General features: G+C 39.5%; 1 protein-coding gene across 1 annotated transcript in view; it reads left to right on the forward strand.

The window, feature by feature from the left end:
- TTC23L (tetratricopeptide repeat domain 23 like) overlaps positions 1-16,597 on the forward strand; it is an 87,455-nt gene extending 70,858 nt beyond the window's left edge. Inside the window, exons 9-12 of the mRNA XM_053699668.1 lie at positions 6,908-7,035; positions 13,351-13,488; positions 15,333-15,415; positions 16,083-16,597. Of these exons, the coding sequence (XP_053555643.1) occupies positions 6,908-7,035; positions 13,351-13,488; positions 15,333-15,415; positions 16,083-16,122 (389 nt within the window). The 3' untranslated portion in view covers positions 16,123-16,597. The remainder of the gene's footprint in view (positions 1-6,907; positions 7,036-13,350; positions 13,489-15,332; positions 15,416-16,082) is intronic.
- Positions 16,598-21,943: the final 5,346 nt, after the last annotated feature.

Here is a 21,943-nt window from a genome sequence, read left to right on the forward strand (position 1 = left end):
ATATTTCTGTATATACTTCTACCTATATATAATCATATATATATATTGTATAAAAAAATCATATATATGTAGAAATATGTATTTATGATTAAATATAACATATTCTTCTTTGTGAAGAACATTGTATTGTGAAATATTCATATTTTTATGCCAGGTTATCGCCCTTGAGAAAAATACAACGTCCGGCAGCACAGCAGTGGGTAAAAGCGCCACTAGGGGGCGCGAAAGACGCCAGACCTTTTTGTCCAATTTTTGTACTCCAATTTTAAACTGTTGTAATAAATTTCTCTTTTTACCCACTGCTGTGTTGCTTGACGTTGTATTTTTCTCATGTTGGATACAGTTGGTTTGCTGTTTTGGAGCCGGCATTGCACGCTGCCTTTGTGTAATATTACTCTTACCGTAGTTGCTGCTGGCATCTGACGTCATCGGCTGGTGCCCGGACCTTCATGCGGCCTGTGGGTTTGAGCGTCTTTCGTTTACTGATTAGCGCCCTTGAGAATATGGGATTGCGTTTGCGTGCAAGTGGGTTTTTCTTCTGTTATGTGTGATCAGTCCACGGGTCATCATTACTTCTGGGATATTATCTGCTCCCCTACAGGAAGTGCAAGAGGATTCACCCAGCAGAGTTGCTATATAGCTCCTCCCCTCTACGTCACCTCCAGTCATTCTCTTGCACCCAAAGACTAGATAGGAGGTGTGAGAGGACTATGGTGATTATACTTAGTTTTTATAACTTCAATCAAAAGTTTGTTATTTTACAATAGCACCGGAGCGTGTTATTACTTCTCTGGCAGAGTTTGAAGAAGAATCTACCAGAGTTTTTCTTATGATTTTAACCGGAGTAGTTAAGATCATATTGCTGTTTCTCGGCCATCTGAGGGAGGTAAAAGCTTCAGATCAGGGGACAGCGGGCAGTTGAATCTGCATTGAGGTATGTAGCAGTTTTTATTTTCTGAATGGAATTGATGAGAAAATCCTGCCATACCGTTATAATGACATGTATGTATACTCTACACTTCAGTATTCTGGGGATGGTATTTCACCGGAATTACTCTGTAAAAGTACATTAAACCTTTTAATAGGTATTTAATTCATGTTAAACGTTTTTGCTGGAATGTAGAATCGTTTGCATTTCTGAGGTACTGAGTGAATAAATATTTGGGCATTATTTTTCCACTTGGCAGTTTGCTTGTTTTGATTATGACAGTTTCGTTTCTCTCTCACTGCTGTGTGTGAGGGGGAGGGGCCGTTTTTGGCGCTCTTTGCTACGCATCAAAAATTTCCAGTCAGTTACTCTTGTATTTTCTGCATGATCCGGTTCATCTCTAACAGACCTCAGGGGTCTTCAAACTTCTTTGAAGGGAGGTAGATTCTCTCAGCAGAGCTGTGAGACTTATGTAGTGACTGTGTTTTAAAACGTTGCTCTGTGATTTTTATGTTTAAAATTTAATTAGTGTTACTTTACTAATGGGAACAAACCTTTGCTAACAAGTTGTGTTGTTTTTAAAGAGTGATGCTATAACTGTTTTTCAGTTCATTATTTCAACTGTCATTTAATCGTTTAGTGCTTCTTTGAGGCACAGTACGTTTTTTGTTAAATAAGATTGTAACCAAGTTGCATGTTTATTGCTAGTGTGTTAAAACATGTCTGATTCAGAGGAAGATACTTGTGTCATTTGTTCCAATGCCAAGGTGGAGCCCAATAGAAATTTATGTACTAACTGTATTGATGCTACTTTAAATAAAAGCCAATCTGTACAAATTGAACAAATTTCACCAAACAGCGAGGGGAGAGTTATGCAGTCTAACTCGCCTCACGTGTCAGTACCTGCGTCTCCCGCCCGGGAGGTGCGTGATATTATGGCGCCTAGTACATCTGGGCAGCCATTACAGATAACATTACAAGATATGGCTACTGTTATGACTGAAGTTTTGGCTAAGTTACCAGAACTAAGAGGCAAGCGTGATCACTCTGGGGTGAGAACAGAGTGCGCTGATAATTCTAGGGCCATGTCTGATACTGCGTCACAGCTTGCAGAGCATGAGGACGGAGAGCTTCATTCTGTAGGTGACGGTTCTGATCCAAGCAGATTGGATTCAGATATTTCAAATTTTAAATTTAAATTGGAAAACCTCCGTGTATTACTAGGGGAGGTCTTAGCGGCTCTTAACGATTGTAACACTGTTGCAATACCAGAGAAAATGTGTAGGTTGGATAAATACTTTGCGGTACCGGCGAGTACTGACGTTTTTCCTATACCTAAGAGATTAACTGAAATTGTTACTAAGGAGTGGGATAGACCCGGTGTGCCGTTCTCACCCCCTCCAATATTTAGAAAGATGTTTCCAATAGACGCCACCACACGGGACTTATGGCAAACGGTCCCTAAGGTGGAGGGAGCAGTTTCTACTTTAGCTAAGCGCACCACTATCCCGGTGGAGGATAGCTGTGCTTTTTCAGATCCTATGGATAAAAAATTAGAGGGTTACCTTAAGAAAATGTTTGTTCAACAAGGTTTTATATTGCAACCCCTTGCATGCATCGCGCCGATTACGGCTGCGGCAGCATTTTGGATTGAGTCTCTGGAAGAGAACCTTAGTTCCGCTACGCTGGACGACATTACGGACAGGCTTAGAGTCCTTAAACTAGCTAATTCATTCATTTCGGAGGCCGTAGTACATTTAACCAAACTTACGGCTAAGAATTCAGGATTCGCCATTCAGGCACGTAGGGCGCTGTGGCTAAAATCCTGGTCGGCTGATGTAACTTCTAAGTCCAAATTACTTAATATACCTTTCAAGGGGCAAACTTTATTTGGGCCCGGTTTGAAAGAAATTATCGCTGACATTACAGGAGGTAAGGGCCACGCTCTACCTCAAGACAAAGCCAAAGCTAAGGCTAGACAGTCTAATTTTCGTCCCTTTCGGAATTTCAAAGCAGGTGCAGCATCAACTTCCACTGCACCAAAACAGGAAGGAGCTGTTGCTCGTTACAGACAAGGCTGGAAACCTAACCAGTCCTGGAATAAGGGCAAGCAGGCCAGAAAACCTGCTGCTGCCCCTAAGACAGCATGAACCGAGGGCCCCCGATCCGGGACCGGATCTAGTGGGGGGCAGACTCTCTCTCTTCGCCCAGGCTTGGGCAAGAGATGTCCAGGATCCCTGGGCGCTAGAGATCATATCTCAGGGATACCTTCTAGACTTCAAATTATCTCCCCCAAGAGGGAGATTTCATCTGTCAAGGTTGTCAACAAACCAAATAAAGAAAGACGCGTTTCTACGCTGTGTACAAGATCTATTATTAATGGGAGTGATCCATCCGGTTCCGCGGTCGGAACAAGGACAAGGGTTTTACTCAAACCTGTTTGTGGTTCCCAAAAAAGAGGGAACTTTCAGGCCAATCTTGGATTTAAAGATCCTAAACAAATTCCTAAGAGTTCCATCGTTCAAAATGGAAACTATTCGGACAATCTTACCCATGATCCAAAAGGGTCAATACATGACCACAGTGGATTTAAAGGATGCTTACCTTCACATACCGATTCACAAGGATCATTACCGGTATCTAAGGTTTGCCTTCTTAGACAGGCATTACCAGTTTGTAGCCCTTCCATTCGGATTGGCTACGGCTCCAAGAATCTTCACAAAGGTTCTGGGTGCCCTTCTAGCGGTTCTGAGACCGCGAGGAATTTCGGTAGCTCCGTACCTAGACGACATTCTGATACAAGCTTCAAGCTTTCAAACTGCCAAGTCTCATACAGAGTTAGTTCTGGCATTTCTAAGGTCGCATGGATGGAAAGTGAACGAAAACAAGAGTTCTCTCTTGCCTCTCACAAGAGTTCCATTCTTGGGGACTCTTATAGATTCTGTAGAAATGAAGATTTATCTGACAGAAGACAGATTAACAAAGCTTCTAAATGTATGCCGTGTCCTTCATTCCATTCAACTCCCGTCAGTAGCTCAATGCATGGAGGTGATCGGCTTAATGGTAGCAGCAATGGACATAGTACCCTTTGCACGCCTACATCTCAGACCGCTGCAATTGTGCATGCTGAGTCAGTGGAATGGGGATTACTCAGATTTGTCCCCCACTCTGAATCTGGATCAGGAGACCAGAAACTCTCTTCTATGGTGGCTTTCTCGGCCACATCTGTCCAGGGGGATGCCGTTCAGCAGGCCGGACTGGACAATCGTAACAACAGACGCCAGCCTTCTAGGTTGGGGCGCTGTCTGGAATTCTCTGAAGGCTCAGGGACAATGGAGTCAGGAGGAAAGTCTCCTGCCAATAAACATTCTGGAATTGAGAGCAGTTCTCAATGCCCTTCTAGCTTGGCCCCAGTTAAAGACTCGGGGGTTCATCAGGTTTCAGTCGGACAACATCACGACTGTAGCTTACATCAACCATCAGGGAGGGACAAGAAGCTCCCTAGCAATGATAGAAGTATCAAAGATAATTCGCTGGGCAGAGTCTCACTCTTGCCACCTGTCAGCAATCCACATCCCGGGAGTGGAGAACTGGGAGGCGGATTTCTTGAGTCGCCAGACTCTTCATCCGGGGGAGTGGGAACTTCATCCGGAGGTCTTTGCCCAAATACTTCGACGTTGGGGCAAACCAGAGATAGATCTCATGGCGTCTCGCCAGAACGCCAAACTTCCTCGCTACGGATCCAGATCCAGGGATCCGGGAGCGGTTCTGATAGATGCTTTGACAGCACCTTGGAACTTCAGGATGGCTTATGTGTTTCCACCCTTCCCGCTGCTTCCTCGATTGATTGCCAAAATCAAACAGGAGAGAGCATCAGTGATTCTAATAGCGCCTGCATGGCCGCGCAGGACTTGGTATGCAGATCTAGTGGACATGTCATCCTGTCCGCCTTGGTCTCTACCTCTAAGACAGGACCTTCTGATTCAGGGTCCATTCAAACATCAAAGTCTAACTTCTCTGAAGCTGACTGCTTGGAAATTGAACGCTTGATTTTATCAAAACGTGGTTTTTCTGAGTCGGTTATTGATACCCTGATACAGGCTAGGAAGCCTGTTACCAGAAAGATTTACCATAAAATATGGCGTAAATACCTATACTGGTGTGAATCCAAAGATTACTCCTGGAGTAAGGTTAGGATTCCTAGGATATTGTCTTTTCTACAAGAAGGTTTAGAAAAGGGTTTATCGGCTAGCTCATTAAAGGGACAGATCTCAGCTCTGTCCATCTTGTTACACAGGCGTCTGTCAGAAAATTCAGACATCCAGGCCTTTTGTCAGGCTTTAGCTAGGATCAAGCCTGTGTTTCAAACTGTTGCTCCGCCATGGAGTTTAAACTTAGTTCTTAACGTTTTACAGGGTGTTCCGTTTGAACCCCTTCATTCCATTGATATAAAATTGTTATCTTGGAAAGTTCTATTTTTAATGGCTATTTCCTCGGCTCGAAGAGTCTCTGAGTTATCAGCCCTACATTGTGATTCTCCTTATCTGATCTTTCACTCAGACAAGGTAGTTCTGCGTACTAAACCTGGGTTCTTACCTAAGGTTGTTTCTAACAGGAATATCAATCAAGAGATTGTTGTTCCATCCTTGTGTCCAAATCCTTCTTCAAAGAAGGAACGTCTTCTACACAATCTGGATGTAGTTCGTGCCCTCAAGTTCTACTTGCAGGCAACTAAAGATTTTCGCCAAACTTCTTCCCTGTTTGTCGTTTATTCTGGACAGAGGAGAGGTCAAAAAGCTTCTGCTACCTCTCTCTCTTTTTGGCTTCGTAGCATAATACGTTTAGCCTATGAGACTGCTGGACAGCAGCCTCCTGAAAGAATTACAGCTCATTCCACTAGAGCTGTGGCTTCCACTTGGGCCTTTAAGAATGAGGCCTCTGTTGAACAGATTTGCAAGGCTGCAACTTGGTCTTCGCTTCATACTTTTTCCAAATTTTACAAATTTGACACTTTTGCTTCTTCGGAGGCTATTTTTGGGAGAAAGGTTCTTCAGGCAGTGGTTCCTTCTGTATAATGAGCCTGCCTATCCCTCCCGTCATCCGTGTACTTTTGCTTTGGTATTGGTATCCCAGAAGTAATGATGACCCGTGGACTGATCACACATAACAGAAGAAAACATAATTTATGCTTACCTGATAAATTCCTTTCTTCTGTTGTGTGATCAGTCCACGGCCCGCCCTGTTTTTTAAGGCAGGTAAATATTTTTTTTTTTTTTAAATTATAATTCAGTCACCACTACACCCTTGGCTTCTCCTTTCTCGTTGGTCTTTGGTCGAATGACTGGAGGTGACGTAGAGGGGAGGAGCTATATAGCAACTCTGCTGGGTGAATCCTCTTGCACTTCCTGTAGGGGAGCAGATAATATCCCAGAAGTAATGATGACCCGTGGACTGATCACACAACAGAAGAAAGGAATTTATCAGGTAAGCATAAATTATGTTTTTTCAACTTTTTTGCTCCATTGACTTCTATGGGGAATAGGTTATTGAGCGTGCTATATTCTAAGTTTAGCTTTTTGTGCTCGTCGGGTTAGCGTGCAAGCGAAAACAGTTTATTTTCAACTTATAATATGAGCGCAACCCGACACACACAAAAAGCTTACTTCTGACGCAGTTAATGCTCGAGCGGGAGCATTAAATAGCGCCGCACTTATTTAAACATGAAATGTGCATTTCGGACCCTTCATTAGGGTCTGAATGCAGAAGAAGGCTGACACTCATGACATTTAGCTCTTTTCGTTGCCGGATTTATTCTTGTGAAAATTAAACACTCTTAGGTCTGAAAAAGAGTTTTCAGGATCTGAAAAGAGTTAAATGCCAAGAGCGCCTGCCTTCTTCCGCATTTGAGTACTAACAAATGCACAGGTCTAAGTTTAAACCACACTAAATATTGCATTTATGTTCAATTCTTGTTAACAGATGAAGCAGACAAATATTTTAAAGAAAGTCTTGGTATTTACCAAACCGTACTGGGACCAGATGACTCTCAAACACTTAGTACATGTGTGGAATACAGTAAATGGCTCATTCAGATTGGAGACAAAGAGGTGAGAGAATATTGTGGATTTTCTTGTCTTCCACTATCAAGTAATTATACTGACAGTTCAATGAGTCTGTTATCTATTATAATCCTGATTATTAGAGCTTTGCATATGATTAATTTAATTGGCCAAATTTTGAAATGTGCATCGGTCTTTGGAAACCTTACAAAACTGAAAAATGTGAGGTGTATTCTGTAGTGCTGGGTACAGAGATAGGGGTATGCAATGACAAGGGTTATTGATAAGATACAAAAACATAACAGACTATACAGATTTAGGACAGGAGGAATAGGGCCCTGCTCTGAAGAGCTTATACTCTACAGGTTGAGGGTGCAGATACATAAGGCTTGGGGTAGCTTATTACACGGATTATAGTAGCAGCAGTGAGTCAAGGCACGTTAAGATTTATTTTGGTCAGGATGAAATGCAGAGGAGAGATGGAAAGCCTCTCTGAATAGGTGGGTTTTCAAAGAGGGCCTGAAGCTATACAAGGTTGGAGACAGTCTGATGGAGCGGGGTAGAGTTCCAGAAGACAGGAGCAGCAAAGTCTTGGCAGCAAGAGGGGGACACGATAGGAGTGGAGAGGCGTAGGTCAGAGGTTGATTAAAGAGGATATGTCGGGGAGTATTTGGTAGATAGCAGTAGTCAATGCGTGACAAAATAATGGAATTATTTTTGTAGTTTCTTGAGCAAGGAAGGTTTGGATTCTGGAGATGTTGCGTAGGTGTGCACGGCACTTGTATATATGTGAGTTCAGATTCAAGCCAACAGACCTGGGGGTGCGGTGTTGAGAATAGAATCTGCAATCGTCAGAGAAATGTAAGGGGCTGGATGTCTCAAAAAGGAGGGAATGAGAAGCAGCTCAGTTTTGGAGAGCTTGACTTTGCAGAGAAAATTGCAGAGAGACAGTTGGTAATCTGGTTAAGTAAAGATGGAGAGATGTCAGCATAAAAGTGGTACTGGAAGCCAAAGGAGGATAAAGTTTTACAAGTTCATAAATGCATTTTGCGGTCTAGATGGAAGCCCTTCAGCTTTTTTTTCAGAGCACAAGCCTTCCAGTAATCCCTTTAAAGGGATATAAAACATTGTGAGATTGCAAATAAGATGTTCCTAATTATGTGTAGTGAAAGAAAAATGTGAAATATGTTTCCATTATTAATTTTATTCAGTTGTCCCTTAAGTTGACAGTTAGGGACATAAATAAAACAGGCAATAAAAGAGACTGTCCAAAAAAGGGATTGCACTTAGCTTTGTTTGCACAAAGATAAATAGAAAACTAGTTCAAACATGGCAATGCCCATTACACTTCAATATTAACAACTAATGTAATTGTATCTACATATTATTCTAAGGCTACTCTTTGCTTTGAATACATCATTATGTCTAGCATGCATTTGCTTTTTAATATCCCCTTAATGTCATTATTTACATGTCTCTATATCTGGAGAGGGACAAGGCATTTCATATTATGGAACACTATAAGGAGGAACATGAAGTGAAAACATATGAAACAAACAGGATATTAAAAACATAAGAGGATCACATCAAATTATATTGGTAAAGAAAAAGGTCATCAAGAAAACTAAGAAGAGGCCAATGGCAACTTAAAAGGGATATTAAACAGTACTCCTTTGGTAGAAACAAACTTACTTGTTTTCTTGCAAAATTAGCACTTACAAATTCTCAGTTGTAGCCTCTGCCCCCGGTGTTGTAAGAGCAGAGAATTTTCAAAACCAAAGTTTTTATTCTGTCAGTTGTGGGCACGAGCAAATCTGACTCCCTGTTATTTAGTCTATTCACAAGCCTAGAAGTCTTATGACATCAGGCTAAGATAAAACTTCCTGCAAAGGCCTCCTCCTCCTTGTAGGGCTGTGACAGGAAGCACAAATGTAGTGTAAAAAAATATAAGGTAAAATCCATTTAAATAGATTAATAATACATATTGCAACGATTTCTATTAAGTATTAGACACTGCGTAGTGCTTTTTTTATTACAACAACAGACTGTTTAACATCCCTTTAAAAAAGTTGCAGGCATTTATAAAAGTATCTTTCCACTTCCTATAAAATATAACCTTTCTGCATATTCTCCACAAATCTGAGCATGTAGACATCTTCATTTACCCAAACCTGTGTGGTTAAATATCTTAGGGTATGGTTGAACTTCCTGGTTTTAGTTCCAAAGGTTGGGATTGGCTCAAGGGCAACATAGCTAATCACCTAAACAACCCAGTATGTACAGTGGGGCTGCTTCTCTTCAGTGCAGAACAACACTCTGGTCAGGTAAACAGGGAAACTGAAAAGCTCAGAATATAAAAAATCTAAAGATGGAGAATTTCACCATTTAACAAAATGGTCTTAAAGGGACAGTCTACTACAGGAATTGTATTGTTTAAAAGGATAGATTATCCCTTTATTACCCTTTCCCCAGTTTTGCTTAAAGGGACATTATACACTCATTTTTTCTTTGCATAAATGTCTTGTAGATGATTTATTTATATAGCCCATAAAGTTTTTTTTTAAATAAATGTATAGTTTTGCTTATTTTTAAATAACATTGCTCTGATTTTCAGACTCCTAACCAAGCCCCAAAGTTTTTTGTGAATACTGTCAGCTACCTTCTCCAGCTTGCTGCTGTTTGTGTAAAGGGTCTTTTCATATGCAAAAGAAGGGGGAGGGGGGAGTGTCTTATTTGCCACTTGCAGTGAGCTTTCCAGCTACCTTTTCAACATAGCCAAACTGACAGCTTCTAAGTAAGTTTTTAAACAGTTTTATTCTGGATTTTTATATCAGTATCTGTGCATCTTATTTTTTATAGTAGTGTCTATTACATGCAGTTATATGAAAATGAGTGTATACTGTCCCTTTAAAGGGACAGTCAACACCAGAATTTTTATTGTTTTAAAAGATAGATAATCCCTTTATTACCCATTCCCCAGTTTTGCATAACCAACACAGTTATATGAATATACTTTTAACCTCTGTGATTATCTTGTATCTAAACCTTTGCAGACTGCCCCCTTATTTCAGTTCTTTTGACAGACTTGCAGTTTAGCCAATCAGTGCCTGCTCCCAGATAACTTCACATGCACGAGCACAGTGTTATCTATATGAAATACATGAACTAACACCCTCTAGTGGTGAAAAACTGTTAAAATGCATTCTGAAAAGAGGTGGCCTTCAAGGTCTACGAAAAGCTTTAAACTAAGTTAAGCTTTCAACTAAGAATACCAAGAGAACAAAGCAAAATTGATGCTAAAAGTAAATTGGAAAATTGTTTAAATTACATGCTCTATCTGATTCATGAAAGTTTATTTTGGCCTAGACTGTCCCTTTAACTAACACGATTATATTAATATACTTTTTACCTCTGTAATTACCTTGTATCAAAGCCTCTGCAGACTGCCCCCTTATTTCAGTTCTTTTGACATACTTGCATTTTAACCAACCAGTACAGACTCATAAATAACTCCACGGGAGTGAGCACAATGTTATCTATATGTCTAAAAAAGAACTAGCACTGTCTGTAAAAAAAAAAAAAATGTCAATATGCACTGAGATAAGAGGCAGCCTTCAAGGGCTTAGAAATTAGCATATGAGCCTACCTAGGTTTAGCTGTCAACAAAGAATACCCAAGGAACAAATTTTAATTTTGACTAGACTGTCCCTTTAAGCACACAGCCAAATCAACCAACAATGATTTATATATATTTTTGTGTACAAATTGAGCTTTGTCCCACGCTCCCTAGAGAAGGCAAAAGCAAAATGCCCTTTTATCAGGGTTTAAGTTGCACACTTCTTTAAAGAAAAGTAGAATAAAATGGATATTGATAAAGATCACTGTGTGTTAAAGGGACAGTGTACTCTAATATGTTTTACCCTTTGTGTCCCCAATTATCCTTTTTATAGACTGGAGTGTAGTTAATTGTTTACAAATGACTCCTTTATCTTTATTTTCTCATTTGAAATAGCTGATGTTGTCCATTGTATCCCCCTATAGTATACTAAGCATTTCTGTAACACTGGTTACAAAAAACTTATATAAACAAGAAGTTTTAGATGAAATAATGCTACTAGTGGGGGCTGTGACAGAAAGGTTCTAAAATGTTAATTATCCATTTGTTTTGTTTTTTCTATGTATTTGGTTTAAACAGTGATAAATAAGATAAGAAAGACTTTGTGTATATAATTAGACAAGCTCAACCCATTGTATTGGGTTATGGTTTCAAATAGAAAAAGCAGCCATTTCATATATCAAAAAAAAAAAAATAAAGATTTTCTAATACATTTTAAATTCTGCAGCTGGAGCACATTAAGGAGAAACTCGTTTTTACTGTACACCGTTCCTTTAAGTTAAAGGAACAGTAAACACAAGACATTTCTGTTGTGTTGATATAAAATAACATATCAGCCAAGTCAACATTTTTAGAACAAATTAACTGCAATTATTATTCAATAGGCAAACTCCAGCCACTATTTGACTTATTTGGAGGAGCCTATCTGGGCTTTAGTCCACAGACCACTAGGCTAGCCACTGTCATAATGTTAGTATAAAGTGCATTGTTTTGCAGTTGTGTTCTGATAAAGCTATGTGTAGCAGAGTTAGCCTTGTAACGTCAGTAGGGTGCCTTTCAAGTTCTGAGATCTTGGGAAATCCACAACAGAGTTAAATTACATGAAAGGGGGACAAAATAAATAATACATATATAACAATGTTGTTTCATTGCTTTTTTAAATTATTTTAATGCAGGAATTTTCCATTCCTTTGTCAATTTATTTTTGGTTACAAAATTGTATTAACCCTTTGGCTGCTAAGTCATTTCCCACCTGGGTGCTAATATTTTCTTTTATTTTTTTTATTTTTGAAAACATTTTTTTTAACTTTTTTATTTTTTTTTACAGACCCCAAGACTTACACTGTTGAAAAGGTTAGGCGATTACCTTTCCAACAGTGGGTCTGTAGCTGCTTAGATGCCCGAGATACAGGCTTCTAAGTAGCATGCCCCCTCCTCCTATACTTAACATTGTTAAGTATAAATAAAGTTGCGCGGTGACGTCATCACGTAATTGCTTGTGACGTCACCGCGCATCACGTGAAGCCCCGGCGATGCCTGTCACTCTACAGGCACAATCGCCGGGGTAGAAGCAGTAAGGAGCCCCCAGATCTCCCTCAAGGTGGGAGAGTGCTCATGACGGCTCTGAGCCGTCATTAGCACCAGAATGAGAAACTCTGTGACGGCTCAAAGCCGTCATTAGCACTCAAAGGGTTAAAGGGGAAAAGCTACATTTGTCTTGATTTTATGAAAGCTGCAACTTTAATATTCACTTTATAGCGCTCCCTAAAGACTCTACTGTTCAGGGATGTATACAACCTACACTAACTTTTCCTAACTACATTGCTTTCCCCTTGAACCCCTTAGAATGTAAGCCTATGAGCCCAGCTGTTTGCAGATCACCTTCATAAGAGCCGACTACAACAGTGAAACTCTCGGCACGGCCCTCTACCCATTTGATCCCTATAAATGTTATCCTGTATGCCGCCTATGTTTATAGCGCTGCAGAATCTGTTGGCGCTCTACAAATACAGGTAGCCCTCAGTTTACGCCGGGGTTAGGTTCCAGAAGTAATGGTTGTAAATCGAAACCATTGTAAATTGAAACCCAGTTTATAATGTAAGTCAATGGGAAGTGAGGGAGTTAGGTTCCAGGCCCCTCTCAAAATTGTCATAAGTAACACCTCATACATTATTTTTAAAGCTTTGAAATGAAGACTTTAAATGCTAAACAGCATTATAGACCTAATAAAATAATCACACAACACAGAATTTATAATTAAACTAATTTAAATTAACAAAAACATTTGCTAAACAGCATTATAAACATAATAAAATAATCACACAACACAGACTTCACTTGCATTTTTCTGCAAACAGTTCTTTCTATGCATTCCAATCTGGACTGATTTATAGACAGGAAGATCTTGTTCCTTTGAAATCTGCTCGATAGCTCAGGTCTGGTTAAACTGATTAATTTCAGCTTGCTTGGCTTTGCTGCAACACCAGCAGACAGCTCCACCTACTTGCTATTTTAATAAATGCACTGCTTCTCAATGCTTTTCAATAGCAGTCACATGACTGGAAAAAAAGGTTGTTATTCTGAAACGGTGTAAATTGAACCGTTGTAAAACGAGGGCCACCTGTACCTGATAATAATAATGACTTTATGTAAAAGTTAATATGATTTCAAAGATTCAAACTCTTCTAAATATTATATAGTATTCCAGTGGCAATGTGAGACTCATCTCTATTACGTGTCTTTCACAGGAAGCTTATACACAGCTACATAGAGCAGTGAGCTCTGAGACAGAATTCAACGAAATAGTGGCTGAGATATTTAGTATAATGGGCAGCATATGCCTTTCAGATGGGAAGATACTAAAAGGCTGCCAACTGTTGAAGAAGGTAACATTTAATTTCTTGTAAATTAAATTGTATTCATTTTGGTTTGGATGATGTGTACACAACTTTAGGATTAGTAAAACAGTGTCAATACTAATTTTACATTACATTTTCCAATATATTTTATAGAATTTTTCCTTTGTCTTTTTTTAATTATATTTTGATCGTTAGAGCTGCTGTAGAGATTGTGTCTTTTCTCCAAAATGAGTGGGAATACCTGATGTAAGGTGGATTTCAAAATTCCTGATAATCTGGTTGGAGATCTACTTTTCCATTTGTGTGTAATTCTTAAAGGGACATTCTAGCCAAAATTGGAATCCACATGGATGCATTTCAGTTTTGAATAGAAGTATTTTTGTAATATACATGAATTAGTAAAAATGCTACAAAAAAAAGTTATAGCTTTTTCAAAAGTGTATTTAAGTATGCACCGTGCACCAGCATTTTAAACACTGCACAAGCACAGCATTATAGCACAAATATGTTTCTATTCAAAGATGTAATTAATCTATGTGCATTTAAATTTTGACCGAATGTCCCTTTAAGTTTGCATATCTTGAAACATCTGTATTTTTTACACACAAGGTCATATTAGTGTAGGTAAAGCCGATAAGAACTAGTATTAAATGTTGTGCTGGTTGCAAATGAACACAGCAGTCATACTGATACCAGCATAAACTCTTCCACTGTCGCAGTACACACTACGCTGCCACCTCATTTGTTCCTAACCACTTGTGACCCATCCCCTTCACCGCCAGCTCCTATTTCCCACAAAACGTGTCTATCTCCATAATTGCTTGTTCTAACATAAGGATCTTCCCATGGGCACCCATACACAAGAAATCCCTTCTTTGTACATTCCTTATGGTGACAACTGCCCAGCATAAGACTTCTGGGATCTTCACCGAAAAGTTGGGTCCCCAAATGAATCCCCTTTCCAGATACAATCTTTTTTTTTCTTTATTCTTGCAAGAAACCTTATCTTCGCCTTTAGAAAACAATTCACATTTCTGGTTAGTCTATCACGATATCTTCCTTAAAGAATACTGACCATTGTGGGAGAGGCCCTCTTTATTTAAAATGGATATAAAACAATCTGTTTCATTGTTGTAATAAAAAAATACTAAGCACTGGGTAATACTTAATAGAAAGCATTGCAATATGTATTATAATTTTAAAAATAATTTTACCCAATTTCTCTTTTTTTTTCTTTTAAACTTAATTTGTGTAGTGTCAATTACTTCTCGTTACAGCCCCTCTGGGAGGCTGTGGCCTCTACACAAAAACAAGGGAGGACCTTCCCCTTTCTAAGTGGTTGCTAGGAGACATACACTAGCTAGTCAGCCCATGCTCAGTAGGACTTTTACTGCAAAAATCCTGTGGCAATGATGAAAATACCTCCTCTTCACATACACACAGATATATATTTCATCAATAAAAAAAAAGAAAGAAAAGTATAACACACTAAAATATAGAGAATGCTGCATTATATATATATATATATATATATATATATATATATATATATATATATATATATATATATATATATATATATATACATACATATACACACACATACCACACACAGCATTCACTGAACAGTAAGTCAAATTCTTGCCCATGCTCAGTAGAGGGCCGAATGCAGGTTGAGAACTTAAGTTAGTAAGATGAGACTGAGCCATGAAACATGTTTCTTGAGAGTTGTAGAATATACAGGTAATTGTGTCTTCTATTCTGAAATATCTTGTTTTACATGACTGCGGTATATATATATATTTTTATTTAAAACAACTAAACATTTATTTTGCACCACCTGTGATAAAAAAAAAAAACTTTTTTTTTAGTGCTTGGAGATCCAGAGTGCAGTTTACGGATCACAGCACAGTAAAACTAAAGGAACTCAGAACATTCTCCACAAATTACAAAAGTAAGTTTCATTGTTATGCTACCTCAAAATAAAATAACACACACTTGTGTATCCCATTATCTACTAAAATGTTCTACATTTGAGTTTTTATGGACAAAATCCCAATTAATTTATAAAAGAGAACTGTTTTCACTCTTTTTTTCTTTTGCTTTAAGACGCCCTTAGTTTATATTTAAATGTCTTGACTGTAATTTGGTTAGATGCCAATGACATTAAAACATTTCATCAAGGGACAATGTAGTGCCAAAATGACAGACTGTAATTCACTAGCACTACTTCCTTATGGAACTATATGCGCTTAAGAGTCGCAAAGAACTCCTGGTCCCAAGAAGACATCTAGTGACCCAAATAACAGCAGTCACAAAACCCTTCCAATCACCAGCTGTATTGTGAGGGACTTTACCTATGTATTTAACCTCTGCAAAGTTCCACAATTACAATTAGAGCAACTCATTTTCACACTACAATATCCTTTTAATGTAGTGCAACTAGATCAATTTATGTTTAAGTAAGGAATATAAATAAGCATTATTAGAAAAGGTATATAGCTAAAGGCCTTATAAAGAAAGATCCCACAAACCATTTCAAACCGTATACGACATCCTAGTTGGGAATCCCTATTTTAGGCTAATAGTTCATGTATAACACTGATCTTGTTTTTTTGTAGGTCAGGCGCTGCTGCAGAAAACACCACAACCTTTAAATGAGACTGCCATGTTGTGTCACGGCAACTGGAGGCGGGGGGCGTACGTGATCTCACACCAACACTCTCCAGCCTAGAATAAGGGGCAATGGTGCAGTGCAGGCTAGAACAGAACAGTGAGAGGGCATAGATTTTTATAAAATCTCCCTTTGCTGCAGATATTTTATGTTAAACCAATAACTTCATAATGAAAATGTATCTCTATTAGAAGCAGTAGCCCCCCACTTGCCAGAGGGTTTGGCCCCTTTAATTCAATGTTATGCTTGCCACTAGTTTACAAGGTCAGGTCTTACATGCCTGAATAACAAATATATTCTCTCTCTATAACACATTTCAGTATCACTAGTTTTATCAAAATGACTGTCTGGCTTTATAAATCATTTGATTACTGATGTTGAAATTTACCACTGTAGTTTAGATTGTATGAGGTTTGTAGTGGCAGTGTGATTATATTAATGTCATTTTTGTATGTTCCATTAAAAAAAATACACACTTTTCAATGCATGTAATTCCTGTGGTTAATAAACCTACTTTTTGTTCTTACTGGTGAAGGCGAATACAGCTGCTAGAGATTCTGATCACTGAACATCACTTGCACACAAACATACATTTAGTTTTTTCATTATCAATTTAAACTAACAACCCCCCCACATTAAATCATATTTATTTGCCGTTTTGATTTGCAAAGAAAAAAATTTAAAATGTTTATGTCCTTATAAAATGGACAATAAAAAGAAAATTTATGCTTACCTGATAAATTTCTTTCTTATTTGACACGATGAGTCCACGGATCATCTTAATTACTAATGGGATATTCACCTCCTGGTCAGCAGAAGGCGGCAAAGAGCACCACAGTAGAGCTGTTAAATAGCTCCTCCCTTCCCTCCCACTCCAGTCATTCGACCGAAGTTAAGGAAACAAAGGAAAAACTAAAGTGCAGAGGTGTCTGAAGTTTACAATAACCCACAACCTGTCTACAAGAAAAGGGCAGGCCGTGGACTCATCATGGTAAAAAATAAATACATTTATCAGGTAAGCATAACATTTTCTTTTCTTTTTTATGACACGATGAGTCCACAGATCATCTTAATTACTAATGGGATTCAATACCCAAGCTAGAGTACACAGATAATACGGGAGGGACAAGACAGGGAACCTAAACGGAAGGCACCACTGCTTGAAGAACCTCTCCCCCAAAAGCGGCCTCAGCCGAAGCAAAAGTGTCAAATTTATAGAACTGAAAAAGTGTGAAGAGAGGACCCAGTTGCAGCCTTGCAAATCTGTTCCACAGAAGCCTCATTCCTGAATGCCCATGAGGAAGAAACGGCCCTCGTGGAATGAGCTGTAACTCTCTCTGGAGGCTGCTGTCCAGCAGTTTCATATACAAAACGTATGATACTCTTCAGCCAAAGAGAAAGAAGTAGCCGTAGCTTTCTGTCCCTTACGTGTTCCTGAGAAAATCACAAACAAAGAAGAAGACTGACAAAAGTCCTTAGTCGCCTGCAGGTAAAACTTTAAAGCACAGACCACGTCCAACTTGTGCAGAAGTCGTCCTTTCTGAGACGAAGGATTAGGACACAAAGAAGGAACAACAATCTCCTGATTAATGTTCCGATCAGAAACAACCTTAGGAAGAAATCCTAATTTAGTACATAAAACTACCTTATCAGAATGAAAAATAAGGTAAGGGAACTCATACTGCAATGCCGAGAGCTCTGACACTCTGTGAGCAGAAGAAATAGCAACAAGAAATAAAACTTTCCAAGATAACAATTTAATATCAAAGGAATGCATAGGCTCAAACGGAGCCCCTTGAAGAACTTTAAGAACTAAATTCAAACTCCACTGTGGAGAACTGGCTTGAACATAGGTCTGATCCTGACCAAGGTCTGACAAAATGATTGTACATCTGGAACATCTGCCAGATGTTTGTGTAACAAAATGGATAAGGCAGATATTTGACTCTTTAAGGAACTTGTTGATAATCCTTTCTCCAAACCCTCTTGAAGAAAAGATAACATTCTAGGAATCCTAACTCTACTCCATGAGTAGCCCTTGGACTCACAACAATATAGATATTTACACCATATCTTATGGTAAATCTTTCTAGTTACAGGCATACGAGCCTGAATCATGGTCTCAATGACCGATTCAGAAAAGCCCCACTTGGATAAAATTAAGCGTTCAATCTCCAAGCAGTCAGCTTCAGAGAAATTAGATTTGGTTGAAGGAAGGGCCCTTGAATTAAAAGGTCCTTCCTCAACGGAAGTCTCCAAGGTGGCAGAGATGACATGTCCACCAGATCTGCATACCAAATCCTGCGAGGCCAAGTTGGTGCATTAGGATCACTGATGCCCTCTCCTGCTTGATTCAAGCAATGACTCGAGGAAGAGCAAATGGAGGAAATAGGTATGCTAGACTGAAGGTCCAAGGAACAACCAAAGCATCTATCATTTCCGCCTGGGAGTCCCTGGACCTCGATCCGTATCTCGGGAGCCTGGCATTCTGATGAGATGCCATGAGATCTAATTCCGGCTGACCTCACTTGAGAATCAGCCTGGAAAACACTTCCGGATGGAGTTCCCACTCCTCGGGATGAAAGGTCTGTCTGCTCAAGAACTCCTCATTCCTCCCTGATGTAAGACACTGAAGTTATGTTGTCCGACTGGAACCTGATAAACTGGGGCCAGGCCAGAAGAGCATTGAAGATCGCTCTCAGCTCCAGAATGTTTATAGGAAGAACAGACTCAGACCAAACTCCAAGCCTTTAGGGAGCCCCAGACTGCTCCCCATCCTAGAAGGCTGGTGTCTGTTGTCACGATCACCCAGGATGGTCTGCGGAAGCAGGCTCCCTGGGAGAGATGATCCAGAGACAACCACCATTGAAGAGAATCCCTTGTCTCCTGTTCCAGTAGTATTCGAGGAGACAAATCTGCATAATCTCTGTTCCATTGCCTGAACATGCTTAACTGCAGAGGTCTGAGGTGGAACCGAGCAAAACAGGATGATGTCCATTGCCGCCACCATCAGCCCGATTACCTCCATGTACAGAGCCATTGATGGCCGAGGAGTGGACTGAAGGACTAGGCAAGTATCGATAATCTTTGATTTCCTGACTTCTGTCAGAAAAATCTTCATTGATACAGAATCTATTATGGTTCCCAAGAAAGTTATGAAAATTCTGGGAGCTGTGGCAAGACCAAAAGGAAGAGCCACAAACTGGAAGAGCTTGTCCAGAAAGGCAAATCTTAGGAACCTGTGATCCTTGAACCGTTCCTCCGGTTCTAGCAAAGCCTGTCTATGCGCTAACGCTGTTCCTTATTAGGGCAGATGACTATAATCACCCGAGATGGATTCCTGAGTCTCACAATCTAAGCGCAGAGAAAGTGGCGCGCAGCACTAAGATCCGCCCAACGTGGGCGTAGCCAATAACGGAACCATCTACCAGTCGGTATATTTCTACGTTAAAACCGCCGGGAGATACCCTCAGAGCCATAAACTAACATTGTCTCCTGTCCTGCCCCAGTGCCTGCATAAAAATAGCTGCCAATAGTCCTCTCCATCTAGAAGAGTTTACGTGTTCCATCACAATAAAGAGCCCTATTTGTTATCTTAGCCCTTGATTATGTGATTGTTCAGTAATGTAGTGCTCACTTCTGAGTGTTTTTATGTCCCCAGAAAGTATTAAAGTTAGCACTTACCTTGAAAGTCTGCCTGACAGCTCACAAGCTTGAGAGGTCCTCTCCCTCACATCGACCTGTGGAGAAATAAAGTGCTGAGTAATCTTCACCTCAGACTATAGGATATAGGGCAGCATGAAATACATGGGATGTGCAGTGAGAATTATGTCCCACAAGTTCACATTGCTCTAAAGCCACCAATTAAAAATAATAAACTCTTGATTGAAGAATCTTATCCAACACCTCACTTTACCACTTCCTATCACTAACGTAGGCAAAGAGAATGACTGGAGTGGGATGGAAGGGAGGAGCTATTTAACAGCTCTGCTGTGGTGCTCTTTGACGTCTCCTGCTGATCAGGAGGTGAATATTCCATTAGTAATTAAGATGATCCGTGGACTCATCATGTCATAAAAAAAGAAAACCTTGTAATTACAAGACATGGATGTTGTGTTGCTATAGAACATATCAGACACGTCTAAGAATGTTTCAAACAAATAAACATCTCATTTGCTGCATGTGTTTTTCAATAGCCAAGCTCCACCCACCACTTGCCTTTATTGAAGGAGCCAATCCATGCTTGAATCTGCAGACAGTAAGGCTAATTAAAATGATTTAATGAAAATAAAGAACATTGCATTACACATCATTTTGCTTTAAACACATTGCTTTAGCTGTAAAACTTGCCCTATACTCCGTAGAGAAGCTGGAAGAGAGAGACTGGATTGCCTGAATCAGCTACATGCTACAAAGTGATTGCTTAGAAAAACAAAGAAAACACATTTACAGCTAGCCCTAACTGGCCACAGTCAAGAGATATAAACACTCACCAAGGTTTACAAGTAGTTTGTTAGCAAAATGTGCACAGTTTATTAAAGGGACATGATTCAGATAGAGCATGCAATTTGAAGCAACTTTCTAATTTACTCCTATTATCAATCTTTCTTCGTTCTCTTGCTATCTTTATTTGAAAAAGGCATCTTTTTTATTAGTTCAGACTCTGGACAGCACTTTTTTATAGGTGGATGAATTTATCCACCAGTCAGCAAGAACAACCCAGGTTGTTCACAAAAAATGGGCCGGCATCTAAACTTACATTCTTGTATTTCAAATAAAGATACCAAGAGAATGAAAAAAAATAATAGGAGTAAATTGGAAAGGTGCTTAAAATTTCATGCTCTATCTGAAACACGAAAGAAAAATTTGGGTTCAGTGTCCCTTTAACTATTTGCAATGGGGAAAGACTTTAAGGTCCTTTAAATGATTTTAAAATTGTGTTTTATGTGGATCTTACCCAATGCTGTTATATACTAGGTAATTATGTATAAATACAGTGAATAATGTCCGTTTAACCACTTCCCTCGCTTAGGATGTTCTATGCCGTTCTAACTGCTCTGGACTTTAGCACCCTTAGGACGTCATAGAACGTCCTAGCCGTTTGGCTGTACTGAAGCCACAGGCACTTCCTGAATGGGATTGCAGGCTGGAGGGGCTGCCTAGTGTCATAGGCACTTCCCCCTGACACGATTCCATCAAAGGTTCAATGTAAACAAATAAGTAAAAATTTAAATCACGCGTTCTATCATGCTATCGTGTGATTTCAATTTTTTTTTATTGAGAACATAAGAAAGTACATACAGATAAGCAATGAGGGTTCATGTTACACTTTACAACAATATCGGCTAGATTACGAGTCTTGCGTTATGAGTAAAAAAGCAGCGTTTTAAGCCTCATAACGCTGCTTTTTCGAGTCTTGCAGATTTAGGGGCACCGCACACTTTTTTGGCCTTACCGCAAATTAACTTAGGAAAATTGCGTATAGTCTTTTTTCAATGAGACTTCCATAGCACCAGTATTACAAGCTTGTCCTGGGAGGCCAAAAAGTGAGCGGTACACCCTATCCCGTCAAGATTCGTACCGCATTCTAAAGTCAGAAGTTATGAGTTTTATTTACACTACAAAGCTGTCGCTTAAAACTCATAACTAAAGTGTTAATAAGTACACTAACACCCATAAACTACCTATTAACCCCTAAACCAAGGCCCTCCAGCATCGCAAACACTAAAATAAAATTATTAACCCCTAATCTGCCGCTCCCGACATCGCCGCCACTATAAACATATTAACCCCTAAAGCGCCGCACTC

This window comes from Bombina bombina, chromosome 2, assembly GCF_027579735.1.
Source record: "Bombina bombina isolate aBomBom1 chromosome 2, aBomBom1.pri, whole genome shotgun sequence".
NCBI classification, from domain to species: domain Eukaryota; kingdom Metazoa; phylum Chordata; class Amphibia; order Anura; family Bombinatoridae; genus Bombina; species Bombina bombina.